Genomic DNA, 17,887 nt, shown 5'->3' on the forward strand with positions numbered 1-17,887 from the left:
GATCGATCTCAGTTTGTACATGTTAACGATGAATCCTCCATGTACGCCAAAGTCAGTCACGGAGTTCCACAAGGTCCTGTGCTTGGACCAATACTATTCACCTTATATATGCTTCCTTTAGGAGATATTATTAGAAAACACTCCATACATTTTCATTGCTATGCGGCTGATACCCAGCTATATTTATCGATCAAGCCAGAAGAACCTCATCAGTTAGCCAAGCTCCAAGCATGCCTTAAGGACATAAAGACCTGGATGACCTGCAATTATCTGATGTTGAACTCTGACAAGACAGAAGTTATTGTTCTTGGCCCTGAACACCTCAGAAACACAGTATCTAATGATATTGTTACTCTAGATGGCATTGCCCTGGCCTCCAGCGCCACCGTGAGGAATCTCGGAGTTGTCTTTGATCAGGACATGTCCTTTAACTCCCACGTAAAACAAACTTCAAGGATTGCCTTCTTTCACCTCCGTAACATTGAAACATCAGGAAGATCCTGTCTCAAACAGATGCAGAAAAATTAGTCCATGCATTTGTCACGTCTTGGCTGGATTATTGCAATTCCTTATTACCAGGCTGTCCCAATAAGTCCCTGAGGACTCTCCAGCTGATCCAGAATGCTGCAGCACGTGTACTGACAGGAACCAGGAAAAGAGATCATATTTCTCCTGTATTAGCTTCGCTGCACTGGCTCCCTGTAAAATCCAGAACAGAGTTTAAAATCCTTCTCCTGACTTACAAAGCTCTTACTGGTCAGGCACCATCATATCTTAAAGAGCTCATAGTACCCTATTACCCCACTAGAGCACTCCGCTCCCAGAATGCAGGGTTGCTTGTGGTTCCTAGAGTCTCCAAAAGCAGAACAGGAGCCAGAGCCTTCAGCTATCAAGCTCCTCTCCTGTGGAATCGGCTCCCAGTTTGGGTCCGGGAGGCAGACACACTCTCTACTTTTAAGAGTAGGCTTAAAACTTTGCTCTTTGATAAGGCTCATAGTTAGGGCTGGCTCAGGCCTGCCTGGACCAGCCCCCTAGTTATGCTGCTATAGGCCTAGACTGCTGGGGGACTTCCCATGATGCACTGAGCTTTCCTCCTCTCCCTCTCCATCTTTGCACATTCATCACAGTCCAATGCATGTTACTAACTTTATATCTTCCTGGAGTTTCTTTGTGCTTTGTCGTCTCGCAGGTTCCTGTGGATCGTGGTCCTGGTACGCCTGGGTGCTGCTGCAATGGGCCTGCCTGACTCTCATCACTACAGTTATTATGTTTGTATTATGTCGTAGTTCTGTTACTATTAAAGCTGTTATTGCTATTATTAATCTCAGCTATTATTACAGATGTAACTACTATTATCAGTCATTTCAGTATTATTATAATTATAGCTGCTATTTCTACTGCTAGTGCTGCCATACATCTCTGCCTGTCTGTCTGTCTGTCTGTTGGTCTGTCGGTCTGTCTATCTGTGTCTCTACGTCTATCTCTCTGTCTCTGTCTCTTTCTGTCTGTCTGTCTGTCTGTCTGTCTCTCCCACTCTCTCTTTCTCCCTCCCTCCCTCTCTCTGTCTCTCTCTCTCTCTCTCTCTCTCTCTCTCTCTCAAACCCAACCAGTCAAAGCAGATGACCCCCCCCACCTAGAGTCTGGTTCTGCTCGAGGTTTTTGCCTCTTAAAAGGAAGTTTTTCCTTGCCACTGTCGCCAAAGTGCTTGCTCATGGTGGGAACTGTTGGGTCTCTGTAATAACATTACAAAGAGTCGGTCAAGACCTGCTCTATTTGTAAAGTGTCATGAGATGACTTTTGTTGTGATTGAATTGAATTGAATTGAACTCTTATCGAGGTCATTCAGAGGAGGAGGAGGAGGAAGATGAAAAGGCATCAGGCTGATCTCACACACAATGCAGGCTGGGACATTAACACCAGCTCAGTTGTCACATCTAACCAAACATCTGCTTTCCTGTTCTGAACTGTAAGAATCAGAGAAGGTTGGGAAAAGGTGAAGGAAAGTTTTTTGCATTATTTGAGATAATTATTGTATGTATCTGTTATTTTGAATGTTTCACTATGAACAGCTCTGTGTCTATGGTCCTCACGTTTACAATCTACAGCTCTCTTGGTCTGTATAACTTTGCGCTTGTCATTTGCATCTCTGTACTTTACATTACAGGTTTGTGTATTAACCTTTTCCTCGTTCTGGTTGTTTGTGCCGAGTCTCGCCTTCACAGACCGATGTACGTTCTGTTGGTCAATCTGTCTCTGAGCGGAGTGATAGGCAGCTCGCCTGTGTGTCTGAACATTATCAAACACCTCACAGCGAACAAGCAGGAGTCTTCCCCTGAGGAATGTTTAACACAGGTGTTTTTCACCAACGTGTACAGCGGCTGTATATTTTGTATCTTAGCGCTGATGGCCTACGATCGGTACGTTTCCATCTGTAAACCTCTGCTGTACCACTCCATCATGACGCCGGCTAAAGTCAAACTGATGCTGGCGGTGGTTTATTTTTTCCTCAGCTCCTCCTCAGCCGTCCAGGTTTATCTGACGTCCAGACTCAGGCTGTGCAGACACACAGTTGATAAACTTCTGTGTGACAGTTTGGCGATTGCAAACCTTTCCTGTAAAAAGACGACTCTGATCAGCGTGTATGGCCTGTGCTGCGCCATCTGTGTAATCGTTTTCCCTTGTTTTCTAGTCATTCTGTCATATGGTCATATTTTCATGGTGATTCTAAAAAACTCAAAGGAGTCTCAGAGGAAAGCTCTGCAGACCCTAACCCCTCATGTAGTGACCTTTATTAATTTCTCGGTGGCGTCCTTTTTTGGTGTCATTTATAATCGTATGAGTCATGAAGTCCCAAAAGCAGTGAATATTTTCACATGTATCAATTTCTTTGTCATCCCTCCTCTGCTGCATCCCATAATTTATGGTATTAAAATGCAAGAGATTCGGCAAAGTATAAACAAAATGATGAAAATGAAAATCATAAAATTGTGAGTTTAGATATAGATATATTAAAAAGTCAGTTTGGTTGCTTTACTTTCACTAATGAACTGCCAATAAAATACACTGACTGATGATTATTATGGTGAATGTGGTGAGTTTATTTTCTTATTCTACGTTTCATAACCTACTGAATGTTTGACACAGAGGGTCGAGTAACTATGGTGGATGTAAATAATATAATTTACAGAGAAAACTAAAATGAATATGAAAAGAAAAAGTGTATAATTAAAAGCGACTTTTGAGTTTCTTTTACTCAGGGATAACCAGACCAGGAAACGTTGAAAAGAAATTAAAAATTAAAAAGGGAGAAAAAACTACAATGGAAAAAGGAAAATATATATAAGTGGAGGAAACCAAACACTCCCTGAAGCAAATCTATCCTGGTAGTAAAAAGGTCTGGGGCCATCAGCTTTAGACAGCTGGACGACTATTTTTGGGTTTCCATCAATGAAGAACCACCAAATAATAAATTAAAGAATATTAGACTTTGCATTGTGAATGGCGAGGAGAATTAAAGCGGAAATGATCACCACCAGGGGTCTGTATGATGATCTTAAAAGGCTCCCTGAGCACTTAAAACAGGGTTCCTACACATTTTCCAATTAGACTTCCATACTTTTCCACAATTCTTGGTAGATTTTTTCTGAGTAGAAATAGCTGAATGTTTATTATGTAAATAAGTGGTTTTAAAATCCAACTGTTGACTGAATGTATGTTACAGTCTGACTATGTAGCCAAATAAAGACGTGAAGGTTGAAAAGCACTATATGAGTGAGATCATTTACCATTTAAGATTGTAGCTAGCTGCTGTAACTTACACAAATCGACTAAGTCCAAAACCAAGTTCAATGCATTTTATTCAGTTTCAATTTTATTCATATAGCGCCAAATCATAACAGAAGTCACCTCGCAATACTTCACATGCAGAGCATGTAGAGCGTACTCTATATTAGTGCTTAGTATTTGGTTATTTGTGATGCTATGTGTGTATGCAATTCAAAGATATTGCTGCATTTTCTTTCAGACTCTTTTGGTGGTGGATGTCTGGATTTGGTAGATATAAGGCATTTGAGGCAGAGCTCACTCTGCTTGTATGATCAATTTATTTTTAGAAATTCTGAATTTTATATTTTAGAAAACAGAAAAGGCCCCTAGTCTGGAAACAAATATTGTTCTATTCTAAATTACTAAATTCAAATTTCATGCTTTTCCATACTGCATAGGAAGCCTGTTTAAAGGATTTATACTTTTTTTGTCATTTTGTCCTTTTTCACGAATTGTCATCATTATGTTTTGAAATTATTGTCATTATCTTGTCAACAGTAGCTGATGGTACAGGATAGGAGGGACTTTGAGGTCATGGGATAAAGAGGTTTAAACATCAACATAAAAAAATACATATTAATCTTTCCCCTAATCAGTTTCATTCTGAGTTAAAGTGTTCAAAAAAACATTTTACATGACAAAGGTCTACATTCATTGATATCTGATGATTATATATGACGAGAAACAATTTATTTTGATGAAAGGATTATTTAATCTATCAAATGTCAATTACCCATGAAAAATGTACATCACTAACTTCTAAGAGTCCAAAGTGAAGTCTTCAGATGTCTTGTTTTCTCCGACCAAGAGTCCAAAACTCAAAAGACATTCAGTTTACCAAGATATAAAACAGAGGGAAAAAAAACCTGAGACACTGGAGGAACTGACGCCAGAGAGTGGATGGACGTTATGATTCATAAATGACTTAAATCAGAAAAGTTGTTGATTCCTTTTTGGTAGGAATACACTGACGACCAAACTCCACCTGGCACAATGAAGAAAAGAGCCTCTTCCAGTTAAACTGGAGGCCTCAGTCTGCGCAGCAAAAGCAGAGACCCAATAAACAAGTGATTAATATAAGAATATTTGTTTAACCATTATATGACCTGAGCACCAAATCCACAGACTGTGCAGTGAGTGCAGTGACTCTGTAGTGAGCGTGGTGAATCTGCGGATACTCTGCAGTGAGCACAGTGACTCTGCAGTGAGCGCGGTGACACTGCAGTGAGTGCAGTGACTCTGTAGTGAGCATGGTGAATCTGCGGATACTCTGCAGTGAGCACAGTGACTGCAGTGAGCGCAGTGAATCTGCGGTGACTCTGCAGTGAGCGTGGTGACACTGCAGTGAGTGCAGTGACTCTGTAGTGAGCGTGGTGAATATGCGGATACTCTGCAGTGAGCGCAGTGACTCTGCAGTGAGCGCGGTGAATCTGCGGTTACTCTGCAGTGAGTGCAGTGACTCTGCAGTGAGCGCAGTGACTGCGGTTACTCTGCAGTGAGTGCAGTGACTCTGCAGTGATTGCAGTGCCTCTGCAGTGGGCTGGCGCCTCCTTATTTGGCGGACCTCTTGCATCACCATACTCCAGTTAGAGCACTGAGGTCGACCAAGATCCAGGCACAAAAATAGAGGTGGCCAAGCCTTTGAGATGGCTGCCCCAATTCTCTAGAACAATTAACCTATTCATATAAGAACTGCTCTGAACCCAGAAACTTTCAAGTCACTGCTAAAGACACCTCTTCTCGTTGGCATTCAATTCGAGCTGAGCTTGAACTCATGATTTCATCGTCTATTGTGCCGCAACTCCTTTATTATTATTATGTTTATTGTTTTCATTTATTTTCATTTGTTATTTACTTTAAATTTGTTTTCTTTGTTCAGCCCATTGGTTGTTTCAAATGTGCTATATAAGTAAACTTATGAATATCTGCACATACCCCCCGAGCCAAAGAACGAGTGATTAAAAAATACAGAACCGAAGGAGTCGTTCATGAGTCGGTTCGCTGGTGGCGGGTGAATAAAACGAACCGGTCCTCTCATCACTAGATGGATGGATGGATAAAAAGATCCTAAGTTACGTGTAGCTGTTTAAAGACAAACTGCAGTCACAAATGAACTTTCACGTTCAAAGTGCTAACTGTTTGTATAACTGCATGATGAAAGAATACAAGCATCAGAAGTCTGAAATACATCTCTCTCCATACTCACAGATCAGAGTGTCAAATACATCAGAATCACCAGCCGCAACACAAGGTGATGCTAACATTAGCAGCTAACTGTACACAACAATGACCCTGAATAAGTGCAGTATCAAGCTGTGTTGTTTATATGGAGTTCATGAACATACCAAATGTTGATGATGTGTCATTCCTCCTGACCACAGAGACGTCCCGTCTCCAACCAAGCTCAAAGCAAATCTCAGAGTTACAGATAGCAGCTATTTATTGATTTTATTTCATATCTGGCATTCATTTATTACACTGAATTAACAGTGTAACTACATACAGTTTATTAATGCAGAGCTTTGAATTTGAGTCTTTTTAGTAATGTGTCCCCCTTCTTTAAATCCATGGCCCAGTCCGGTCCCCCCTGCAAAAGTTTCTGAACCCGCCTCTGCCAACACCACAAGTAAATTTCAAACCTATGGGAAAACCCGGAATGGGGAGTTGATGTAGTTGAAAATGTTTGTGCGGTCAGCGAAAAAAGAAACAGAATCACTGCTCATGACTCAGGAGCATAAACACCCAAAGCGAAGGCCTGAAGCTGCTCTGTTGTCAGCTGTAACCACGGCAACAGCAGAGCCTCCTCCCATGATTCCCTGCCATGCAGACTGCGTTAATTGGCCTGTTAGTGAAGCTGGTTAGAGCCTCCAGAGTGTCCGAGTGTCCACGCAGACCCCCCCGGGGTTCAGGCCTTGTGTTGTGTTTCAGATGGAAATAGCTGCTGTTGATGAAGCTGATGAAGAGAGGAGCTCCGCCGGGGCTCATTACTGTCAAATGATACAGTAAACAGGACCAGAGTCCCCACTGCCCACTCTCTGTCCACCACACATCGTACTGGAGCCCAAACTAATACAACCAAACATGCTTCAAGTTATAACATCTGTGACCTGCATACATGTCTGTTTCACTGTCTGCCTGTCTGTCTGTCTGTCTGTCTGACTGACTGTCTGTCTGTCTGTCTGTCTGTCTCACTGTCTTTCTGTCTGTCTGTCTGTCTGACTGACTGTCTGTCTCACTGTCTGCCTGTCTGTCTGCCTGTCTGACTGTCTCACTGTCTGTCTGTCTGCCTGACCTTCTGACATCTGTGTTAGCCTTAGCTAAGGCTAAATGTACTTACTGTCCACGTTTTGATGAACTGACATCATTCAGTTTGTTACTGTGCATAACTAAGAAATAAAAACTGCTAAACTCCCTCTAAAGGTAACTACCTGAGCAGATCTCAGCAGCTGCTTTACATTCAATTGTAAATTCATGTCTTATATTGATTTCAGGATACACATTCGACGGACAATCAGATGTAAAACAGATATGCACTTCATTTCTATAAGCTTCGGACTGTAAACATTCAAGTTGATTTTCTTAAACAAACAAGTTCAAAGGAGCAGAAAGCTGAAGGAACACATTCAGTCAGAATCAGAATCAGAAATACTTTATTGATACCTCAGCAGATTGATCAGCAGATACCTTGAAGATCACCTGCAGGAAGAGGGCAGAATCTGCGTTTCTAAGGTGTTCTGTAGCTTTTATGGCAATGATGTTTGGATTAAAATAATCAGTCTAAAAAGACATAATATGCAACTATTACAACTTCTCTATGTTTGCCAGCCTGCAAACATAAAACACTTTTTTTCTCAACTTTGCTGTTATAGTAGTAAGACCTCTCTGCCTCTAGAGGGCAGAGTGGGTGTCTACAGTGGCTCCTGACCTGACTGTCGTGAGGAAACAGATTCTCAGACAGACGCAGAAACAGACTCACAGCTTTAACAAAGACTCACAGTTGGTGAATGGTTGGATCATCTATCAAAAATATAAACAACTATGTTAGAAAATATCTGGTTGTTTGATTCAAACATGTTTGCCTCCTCCAACCACTGCAGTTTCCAGTCTGTCCAGACTCATTTAATATCAAACATATGTGTGATTCCACTGAATATACTTTGTTGAGCTATAGCTGTATATAGTTGAGTATAGCTACACAAAATGCTGCTTTTGTTTTCTCTGGCGCTGGACGACGAAACCAGCCTACAAACGCTTCATAATTGCTGGAGTTGGATGTCTGACAACTTCCTCCAGATAAGTGACACCAAATCAGAGGTCGTCTTCCACCCCATGTTAGGGCTCAGATTGATAGCAACCTCTTTGGTCCACTGGTGTCCGATCTAAAGCCCGCTGCCAGAAATCTAATATTCGTCTGTGGTCTCAAACTAGACCACGTAAAAAAAGGTTTTCCGATCCTGTTTTTATCAATTACAGAACATCGCCAAAACCAGAGCGCTGGTGTCATCATCCACTGACCTGGAGAAGGTCGTTCATCTCATCACGTCTCGACTACTGAAACGTCCTGTTCACACGTCTCTCCATCGCCTCCAACTCATACAAAGAGCTGCAGCTCGGCTCTAAACTGGCTCCAAAACATGTGACCATGTCGCACCTTTTTTGGCTTCGTTTCATTGGCTAGCCGTGTCTTTCAGAATTGATTTCAAAATACTCCTAATAACTTTTAAGGCCCAGTCTGATTTGGCACCTCCACCTCCGAGCTGCTTTTACTTCTTGATTCTGATGCTTTTATCTTTGTTCTATTTAGGTTTTTACTGATGTTGGGATGAGACAAGCCAATCACATTTCACTGTGATTGTACCTTCTATGATTACTATGATTCTATGACCCTCAAGACTCCAGCTAGCATGAAGCAGCTTAATGCTAACGTTAGCTTGCTGCTCAGTTTCATCTCATTCCTGTTTCAACAAACAGCCACCAACAAAAGAGAACTGCTGGAAGAGTTTGTTTGAGACACTGTGGTCATTCAGATCAACCAAAGGACGCTTATCTGTCCAGTGAATATAATCCAAAACTCCACATCACAAAGTTTTCAGTATGAAACTCCCTCCTGCTCTCAAACGACGAGCCGACTTTCCAGCAAATACACACAGCCGGTGAGTAGTTCAGGGTTCCTGGGAGGGTGGGGCGTCCCCAGTTAATACACAAAGCTGGACCAGATATCCCTGATTACAAAGCTTTACATTGTGTAGTCTGGGATAAGACTTATTTTCCTCCCCTTCAGCTATCTGCGTGTTGCTGTTTTCAAAGACCCACAACATCAAAAGCCTCTGAGCTAGCAGCCTACACGCTGAAAATTACAAACATGGGGTGGTTTTAACAGGTCCCTCCAGAGCCCCTCCAGAACTAAAGTATAGGTCGGCACCGAGGACACCGAGGATCAAGTTCTGTTTGTCTTTTTTAACAGTAAAAGTTGTAAAATGACATAGTCTACATACGTCGTTTACTGTTTCATGTTGCGTTTTCTTTAGCGGGGATTTAACCATTTTAAAGCCAGGGCTCGCCTCCCCACATGCAAATGTTCCACCACAACAAGCCCCCCCCCCCCCCCCCCCCAGACACTATTTGAAACAGCACCGTGGCTGCATCCTGGGCTCAAAGTTGTCCTCAAAGTTGATGTGTTAGAAGCAGGAAAAATGGGCAAGCGTAAGGATTTGAGCGAGTTTGATAAGGGCCAAATTGTGATGGCTAGACAACTGGGTCAGAGCATCTCCAAAACTGCAGTTCTTGTGGGGTGTTCCAGGTCTGCAGTGGTCAGCATCTATCAAAAGTGGTCCAAGGAAGGAACAGAAGTGAACCGGCGACAGGGTCATGGGCGGCCAAGGCTCACTGATGCACGTGGGGAGCGAAGGCTGGTCCGGGTGGTCCGATCCAACAGACGAGCTACTGTAGCTCAAATTGCCAAAGAAGTTAATGCTGGTTGTGATAGAAAGGTGTCAGAATACACAGTGCATCGCAGTTTGATGCGTATGGGGCTGCATAGCCGCAGACCAGTCAGGGTGCCCATGCTGACCCCTGTCCACCGCCGAAAGTGCCAACAATGGGCACGTGAGCATCAGAACTGGACCACGGAGCAATGGAAGAAGGTGGTCTGGTCTGATGAATCACGTTTTCTTTTACATCACGTGGATGGCCGGGTGCGTGTGCGTCGCTTACCTGGGGAACACATGGCACCAGGATGCACTATGGGAAGAAGGCAAGCCGGCGGAGGCAGTGTGATGCTTTGGGCAATGTTCTGCTGGGAAACCTTGGGTCCTGCCATCCATGTGGATGTTACTTTGACACATACCACCTACCTAAGCATTGTTGCAGACCATGTACACCCTTTCATGGAAACGATATTCCCTGCTGGCTGTGGCCTCTTTCAGCAGGATAATGCGCCCTGCCACAAAGCAAAAATGGTTCAGGAATGGTTTGAGGAGCACAACAACGAGTTTGAGGTGTTGACTTGGCCTCCAAATTCCCCAGATCTCAATCCAATCGATCGTCTGTGGGATGTGCTGGACAAACAAGTCCGATCCATGGAGGCCCCACCTCGCAACTTACAGGACTTACAGGATCTGCTGCTGAGAAAAATACAGACTCACCACTATAATAAGTCTTTGAAGTCTAAAAAGAATAACGCACATTTGTCAAAATTTTCTCACAAAGGAGTTGAGCCTGGATGAGAGTCGCGTATTTGACCCATTCATCCACCACAACATGAAACCCTCAGACTTTGTTGGTATTTACACTACATCACCTGACTTCCAATGCGCTTTCTGGCAGAAAGGCTTACTAAAGACTTGCAGGCAAACTTCTCCCATGTGCTGAGAGTCCTCACGTCGAGCAGTTGTTTATGTTTTTCAGTCACTCAGTGTGTTTCTGGGGACATCTTGGGCCCCAGAAGTAGCTGCAGAGTGAGCGCTCCTCACTTTCAAACTGCTTTCAAGGGTAAAATCATTACGTCAAGTCATCACGTCCACTCATTGTAGACCTGGACCCAGGGTGAGTCCAAGTGAGACGGAGGCAGCTGTAGACCTGGACCCGGAGTGAGTCCGAGTGAGGCGGAGGCAGCTGTAGACCTGGACTCAAGGTGAGTCCGAGTGAGACGGAGACAGCTGTGGACCTGGACCCAGGGACCCTGGAGTATTCATATTGAAGCCAAATCTGATTCGACATTCTGAGTCAGGTACAGCTCTAACAGAAAGTGAGTATTTTAAAAAGCGCAGAAATGTTCAACAATAACGTCCTCGTCTGGCGGTAGGTTCGGTAGAGTCAGGTGTCTTTCTGTATGGGTTCATCACTACGGGTTTCATAGTCATTTGATCTATTTTTAATATAAAATATAAGAGCAGTAGCCACAAGGCTTTAACATTCAATTTATAGAAGGTCGGCAGGTGTCAGGGTAAAAGTATGATAACCAAAACATTGTGCCACCTGCCAGGCTTTGTGAAGCTTTGTGAAGCACATTTTAAAAAGTGAGTTACAAACAAAAGTTTTCCCAATTTAGTGTCTTTAGTGTCTTATTTCGTCACACCAACAACCTGACGGGGGACGTTGTCTCTGCAGCCAATGGCAGCATCAGACAGAAGGTATTAAAGTGCTGAGTCAGCGGTTCAGCAGGGACAGGTGGATGAGGGGATGGATGGAGGAGAGTCAGCGTCTGATATGATCAACCTGCAGACGGGACACGTTTACTGATGAACTCCAACAACAAGTAAAACCTGCTGATTTTATTTCTACAGAGCAGTCTGTCAGCAGCTCTTCAATGTTCAAACCAGAGAAACAATCAGACAGACACTTTCTATCGTCACATCATCGTCATTTATCTTGATTCTGCTGCAGTAATCTGTCTTATTCTGTCATTTCAAGAGACTGACATTCATTAGTAGAAACAACGGAGCCTGAACTCACTGGTTCTGTTCTAGTTTGAAGACAAATAAGTGTTGCAGGCTGATGGTGGGTGTCTTTGGTGCTGTGTGGGTTCAACATGCTGCTTTCCTCAGTGATGATGATGATGATGATGATGATGATGATTTTGAAAGCAAATACATGACACAAATTTGGAGTAGAGAAGTGATTTCAGAGTCTGTTCCTTTCTGGATGTGAAACTACCGACAGTATCTGCTCAGGTGGCCTTTGACCTCGGAAGCTATTTGTCTTGTACAATGAGTGAGCTTTAACATGGATAGTTCAATCCCTGGCTCCTTCACTGTGTCTTAGAGCAAGACACTCAAATTGATCTTGATATTGCTGAACTGTCTCTGTGTCCCTCCATGAAGGAATTGTTCCTTTTTAAAAGACATTTTCTGTCTCTGATAAACTTGTGAAGTTGATTGTTCTGGTATCCAGTGAACTCTGTAGCCTCTCTATAGTGGAAAAGTAGCTTCCTATTTAATGTGATTAAATGTTTAATGAAGTAATTATTTCTATTACAACCTGAGTTTGGTTTGGATGGTGCGACTTTGGTCGTATGGTGCGATATTTACTGTGGGGGCCCTGAGCAGCTCCTTCAGCAGCAGACTGTTACACCCGCGGTGTAAGAAGGAGCGCTACCGCAGGCCGTTCATGCCTACGGCTATAAGACTGTTTAACTGCACATAAATCTGCACAATTTGTACATACTTTATATTTTCCGTGTATATATTTATTTTTGTCCCCCATATTTTTTATATCTGTATTTATTATTTGTATATTGTTTTTCTTTTTAAAAAATACTTCTAATTCTTATTGACACAGTGCCGTCTGCTGTGTGTTTCTGCACCTTTCTGTCTTTGCTGCTGTGACTTGTAAATTTCCCCGCTGTGGGATTAATAAAGTCTAAGTCTAAATCTAAGTCTAAGTCTTTAGGCCTGAAGGTTAAAAGCAGTTTGGTATGTCCTGGAAACATGTACGTCTTTGGTCAGGTATGAAAATCCAAAGCCGTTCAGTTTGTAATCAAGTCCTAAAGAATGAAAAACTAACGATTACAAACTAAATGATGTTTGTTCTTTTCAGTGTAAATCAATACATTTCAGGGGTTTTCCACTGATAACTGTCAGTATCTTGATAAAACAGAATAAAACACATGAAGCCAGATGACACTTGATTCTTAAAAGGGCTGATTTGTTAATAATCTCATGCAATCGCCTGACGTTCAAAGTTGGTTTAAGACAAGAAGATTTTTACAACTCAATAATTCACCACATGACTTGATGAGAATGAGACTGAGATTTCTTGCAGGGTGGAAGCTGCTGAATCAAAGGTGTGGATGTTCTTTGATGCTGTTAAAGGTTTGATCACATCAAGCTAATATCAAATCAATATTTTAAATTAGGATCAGCTGACAAACACAAAACAAAAGTTCAGATTTTTGCATATATATTTATAAAGATGAATCACTAAGCCTTTACGATGATCTCCCTCACAGTGGAGGAGGAGAAGGACTAGATGTGTGTCAGTAAAACAGTTTGGAGGGTTCAGATTTCAAACTTTACTGAAGGAAATGTTCAGGACAGGTCGCAGACAGTCTGTTGTGTGTGTGACATCTGTATGAAAACAAAGCAACGTTCAATTTACATATCAATCTGTTCAATAATCATTGTTATTCATAATGAAGTGTACGTGCTATTAACACTAAACTGAAACCTATAAACTACATAAAATAGAACGTTTATCATGACCTTTAAACGCTGTCTTCACCAGTCATATAAATGTCTCTGGTTGGCTTTTACTTCATGACACACACTGAAAAATATCACAGAATGAAAACTGAACAAGAGAGTTCAGCTTTTTGCAACTCAGTGACTGAGTGACTTGATCTGATGGAGATTCTGTATATATTAAGTTTTATCACCACATTCTTCGGGTTTGAACATGGATAGTAGTTACTTGAACAACAAAGGCAGAAGGCTAAGCAAGGTTGGACATCCTTCTCCCCAGCCGGGTCCTCCAGCTCCTCCTGGGGGGCCCCCGAGGCATACCAGACCAGATGGAATATTTAATCCCTCCAACATGTCCTGGGTCTGCCCCCAGTTGGATCCCATTCCTCCCATTTGGAGTTGTCCAGGAGGTGCATCCAGGAAAGTGTTTATAGCTTTTCTGGCCACACTGGAAGGCTGGGTGAAAAACCTGCCATCATAGAGAGGGGCAAGACGCCATAATTAATACAAATGGGTATAATAGCGCACACTTTCAGACAGCCTCTACTCAAAGGCAGTCATGATGTTGAAACAGACATGAAAAGTGACTACGCCAATTGCTGCGTATATATAGAAGTGGGTATGATTGTTGGATTGATTGCTGAAGGTTCGTCTTTCCATAGACCTGCAATTAAAGTTAGCTTTTTTAAAAACCATGAGCACCATCTTTCCCTAAGAGTTCTGTAAGTTCTTAATTGAAACATTTATTGCAGTTGGAACTTTTCAAAGTGTTTCTTTTGTCTCTCTGTTTCCAAGTTGATAGGACAGAAACCCTGGACAAGAAGATTTTAGGAGGAGGGAAGGATGGAGGCACTCAGGGAGAACGTCTCCTCGCACAAACACTTTCTTCTTGACGGCTTTGTTGAACTCGGAGCGCTGAGGCCCGTCCTCTTCATCCCTTTCTTCATCATGTTCGTCCTGTCACAGTTGGCCAACTCCCTGCTGCTGTACGTCATCATTTCACAGAAAAGCCTCCACTCACCGATGTACATCCTCATCGCCGGCATGGCGTGTGTGGACCTGAGCCTCCCGCTGTTCTTCGTCCCCAACATGCTGCTGAGCTTCTTGTTTGACTGGAGGGGAATCTCTCTGAGCGGCTGCCTGGTTCAGATGCACTTCATTCACTTTGTTGGAGCTTTTCAGTCCACGTTGCTGGTATGGATGGCACTGGACCGCTACTTCGCCATCTGCACGCCACTTTACTACCATGAACGCATGGCTTTACCGAGATTCCTCAAGTTTATAATCCCGCTTGTGGTCAGAAATGTCCTCATGATCACACTGTTTGTGAGTCTGGCAGGAACATTGTCATTCTGCGCTGCAAATGTGATAAACCACTGTTTCTGTGAGCACATGGCCGTAGTGAAGCTGGCATGTGGAAACACCAGCATCAACAACCTGGTAGGGTTGCTCGCCGCCTTCCTCATCCCTGTGGCCGACTTCATCTTTATTGCTGCCTCTTATGTAGTGATATTCAGCTCCGTGCTGAGTTCTGGCAGGTCAGGGGTCAAAGCACTCCACACCTGTGTTACCCACATCGTGGTCATCACTGTCAGCCTGACCATCGCACTTGTTGCTTTCCTGTCGTATCGGATCAGAAATGGTCTTCCTGCCACCACCCGGGTTTTCTTCAGCACCATGTACCTGCTGTTCCCAAGCTGTTTCAACCCGATCATCTACGGCATCAGAACCACCGAGATCCGACAGCACATCCTGAAGATACTGACATGCTATCGCTTTGTCCAGGCTGTGAATTATTCTTAAGAAACTATTAAAAGGTTGTCAATTCAATTTTATTTATATAGCGCCAAATCACAACAAAAGTCATCTCATGAAACTTTACAAATAGAGCAGGTCTAGACCGACTCTTTATAATGTTATTACAGAGACCCAACAGTTCCCACCATGAGAAGCACTATGGAGACAGTGGAGAGGAAGAACTTCCTTTAAGAGGCAGAAACCTCGAGCAGAACCAGACTCTAGGTGGGCGAGAGACAGAGAGAGAGAGACGTAGAGACAAAGACAGGCAGAGATGTATGGCAGCAGTAGCCATAGCAGCTATAATTATAATAATAATGGAAATATGACTGATAATAGTAGTTACAGCTGTAATAATAGCTGAGATATGATTAATAACAGCAATAACAACTTTAATAGTAACAGAACTATGACTAATAATAATAACTGTAGTGATGAGAGTCAGGCAGGCCCATGGCAGCAGCAGCCAGGCGTACCAGGACCACGATCCACAGGAACCTGTGAGACGACAAAGCACAAAGAAACTCCAGTAAGATATAAAGTTAGTAACATGCATTGGAGGGACATGAATGTGTAAAGATGAAGAGGGAGAGGAGGAAAGCTCAGTGCATCATGGGAAGTCCCCCAGCAGTGTAGGCCTATAGCAGCATAACTAGGGGCTGGTCCAGGCAGGCCTGAGCCAGCCCTTAACTATAAGCGTTATCAAAAAGCAAAGTTTTATGCCTACTCTTAAAAGTAGAGAGTGTGTCTGCCTCCCAGACCCAAACTGGGAGCCGATTCCACAGGAGAGGAGCTTGATAGCTGAAGGCTCTGGCTCCTGTTCGGCTTTTGGAGACTCTAGGAACCACAAGCAACCCTGCATTCTGGGAGCGCAGTGCTCTAGAGGGGTAATAGGGTACTATGAGCTCTTTAAGATATGATGGTGCCTGACCAGTAAGAGCTTTGTAGGTCAGGAGAAGGATTTTAAACTCTATTCTAGATTTTACTGGGAGCCAGTGCAGCGAAGCTAATACAGGAGAAATATGATCTCTTTTCCTGGTTCCTGTCAGTACACGTGCTGCAGCATTCTGGATCAGCTTGAGAGTCCTCCGGGACTTATTGGGACAGCCTGATAATAAGGGATTGCAATAATCCAGCCGAGACGTGACAAATGCATGGACTAATTTTTCTGCATCTGTTTGAGACAGGATCTTCCTGATGTTTCAATGTTACGGAGGTGAAAGAAGGCAGTCCTTGAAGTTTGTTTTACGTGGGAGTTAAAGGACATGTCCTGATCAAAGACAACTCCGAGATTCCTCACGGTGGCGCTGGAGGCCAGGGCAATGCCATCTAGGGTAACAATATCCTTAAATACTGTGTTTCTGAGGCGTTCAGGGCCAAGAACAATAACTTCTGTCTTGTCTGAGTTCAACATCAGATGATTGCAGGTCATCCAGGTCTTTATGTCCTTAAGGCATGCTTGGAGCTTGGCTAATTGATGAGGTTCTTCTGGCTTGATCGATAAATATAGCTGGGTATCGTCCGCATAGCAATGAAAATGTATGGAGTGTTTTCTAATGATATCTCCTAAAGGAAGCATATATAAGGTGAATAGTATTGGTCCAAGCACAGAACCTTGTGGAACTCCATGACTTACTTTGGCGTACATGGAGGATTCATCGTTAACAAACTGAGATCGATCTGATAAATATGCCTTAAACCAGCTTAGTGCGGTTCCTTTGATGCCAATTAAATGTTCCAGTCTCTGTAATAGGATATGATGGTAAATGGTGTTGAATGCAGCACTAAGATCTAACAAAACAAGTACAGAGACAAGTCCTTTGTCTGATGCAGTTAGAAGGTCATCTGTAACTTTCACCAGTGCTGTCTCTGTGCTATGATGAGCTCTGAAACCTGACTGAAAGTCCTCAAGCAACTTATTGTCATGTAGAAAGTCACACAGCTGGTTGGCGACTGCTTTCTCAAGAGTCTTGGAGAGAAAGGGAAGGTTAGATATAGGTCTATAGTTGGCTAAAACCTCTGGATCAAGTGTGGTCTTTTTAAGAAGAGGTTTAATTACAGCTACTTTAAAGGACTGTGGTACGTAGCCTGTTAATAAAGACAGATTGATCATGTCTAGTAAAGAAGTGCTGACTAAAGGTAAAACCTCTTTGAGCAGCCAGGTTGGGATGGGGTCTAAGAGACAAGTTGATGGCTTAGATGAAGAGATGGTTTTAGTAATTTGGTGAAGGTCAATGGGAGAAAAGCAATCTAAATATACATCAGGTTTTACAGCTGTTTCTGAGATTCCTGTGTTTGAAGGTAAGATACCACCTGAAGACAGGAGGTGATCAATTCTGTCTCTAATAGTTAGAATTTTATCATGAAAGAAGCTCATGAAGTCATTACTGCTGAGGGTTATAGGAATACATGGCTCCATAGAGCTGTGACTCTCTGGGTTGTTCTTGTTCTCTTCTATTAATGTTGAGTAATAGGCTGCTCTGTACCTACCTAAACTATCATCCCTGAGGGACAACACGTCCCACCCCATGCAGGACACTCTGGCAGCACTGGGCAGCTCCTTCAGGGACAGGCTGCTTCACCCG

General features: G+C 43.0%; 2 protein-coding genes across 2 annotated transcripts; both read left to right on the forward strand.

Moving 5' to 3' along the window:
• The first annotated feature begins 2,061 nt into the window (after window positions 1-2,061).
• LOC139284867 (olfactory receptor 52D1-like) lies at window positions 2,062-2,991 on the forward strand. The gene has a single exon (XM_070905204.1). It carries the CDS (start codon window positions 2,062-2,064, stop codon window positions 2,989-2,991), a length of 930 nt encoding a protein of 309 aa, XP_070761305.1.
• A 9,280-nt stretch (window positions 2,992-12,271) lies between these two features.
• LOC139285257 (olfactory receptor 52K1-like) lies at window positions 12,272-15,308 on the forward strand. Its single transcript, XM_070905791.1, has 2 exons — window positions 12,272-12,283; window positions 14,340-15,308. Exons 1-2 carry the CDS (start codon window positions 12,272-12,274, stop codon window positions 15,306-15,308), a joined length of 981 nt encoding a protein of 326 aa, XP_070761892.1.
• The last annotated feature ends 2,579 nt before the right edge of the window (window positions 15,309-17,887 follow it).

This window comes from Enoplosus armatus, chromosome 5 (assembly GCF_043641665.1).
Source record: "Enoplosus armatus isolate fEnoArm2 chromosome 5, fEnoArm2.hap1, whole genome shotgun sequence".
Taxonomy (NCBI): Eukaryota; Metazoa; Chordata; class Actinopteri; order Centrarchiformes; family Enoplosidae; genus Enoplosus; species Enoplosus armatus.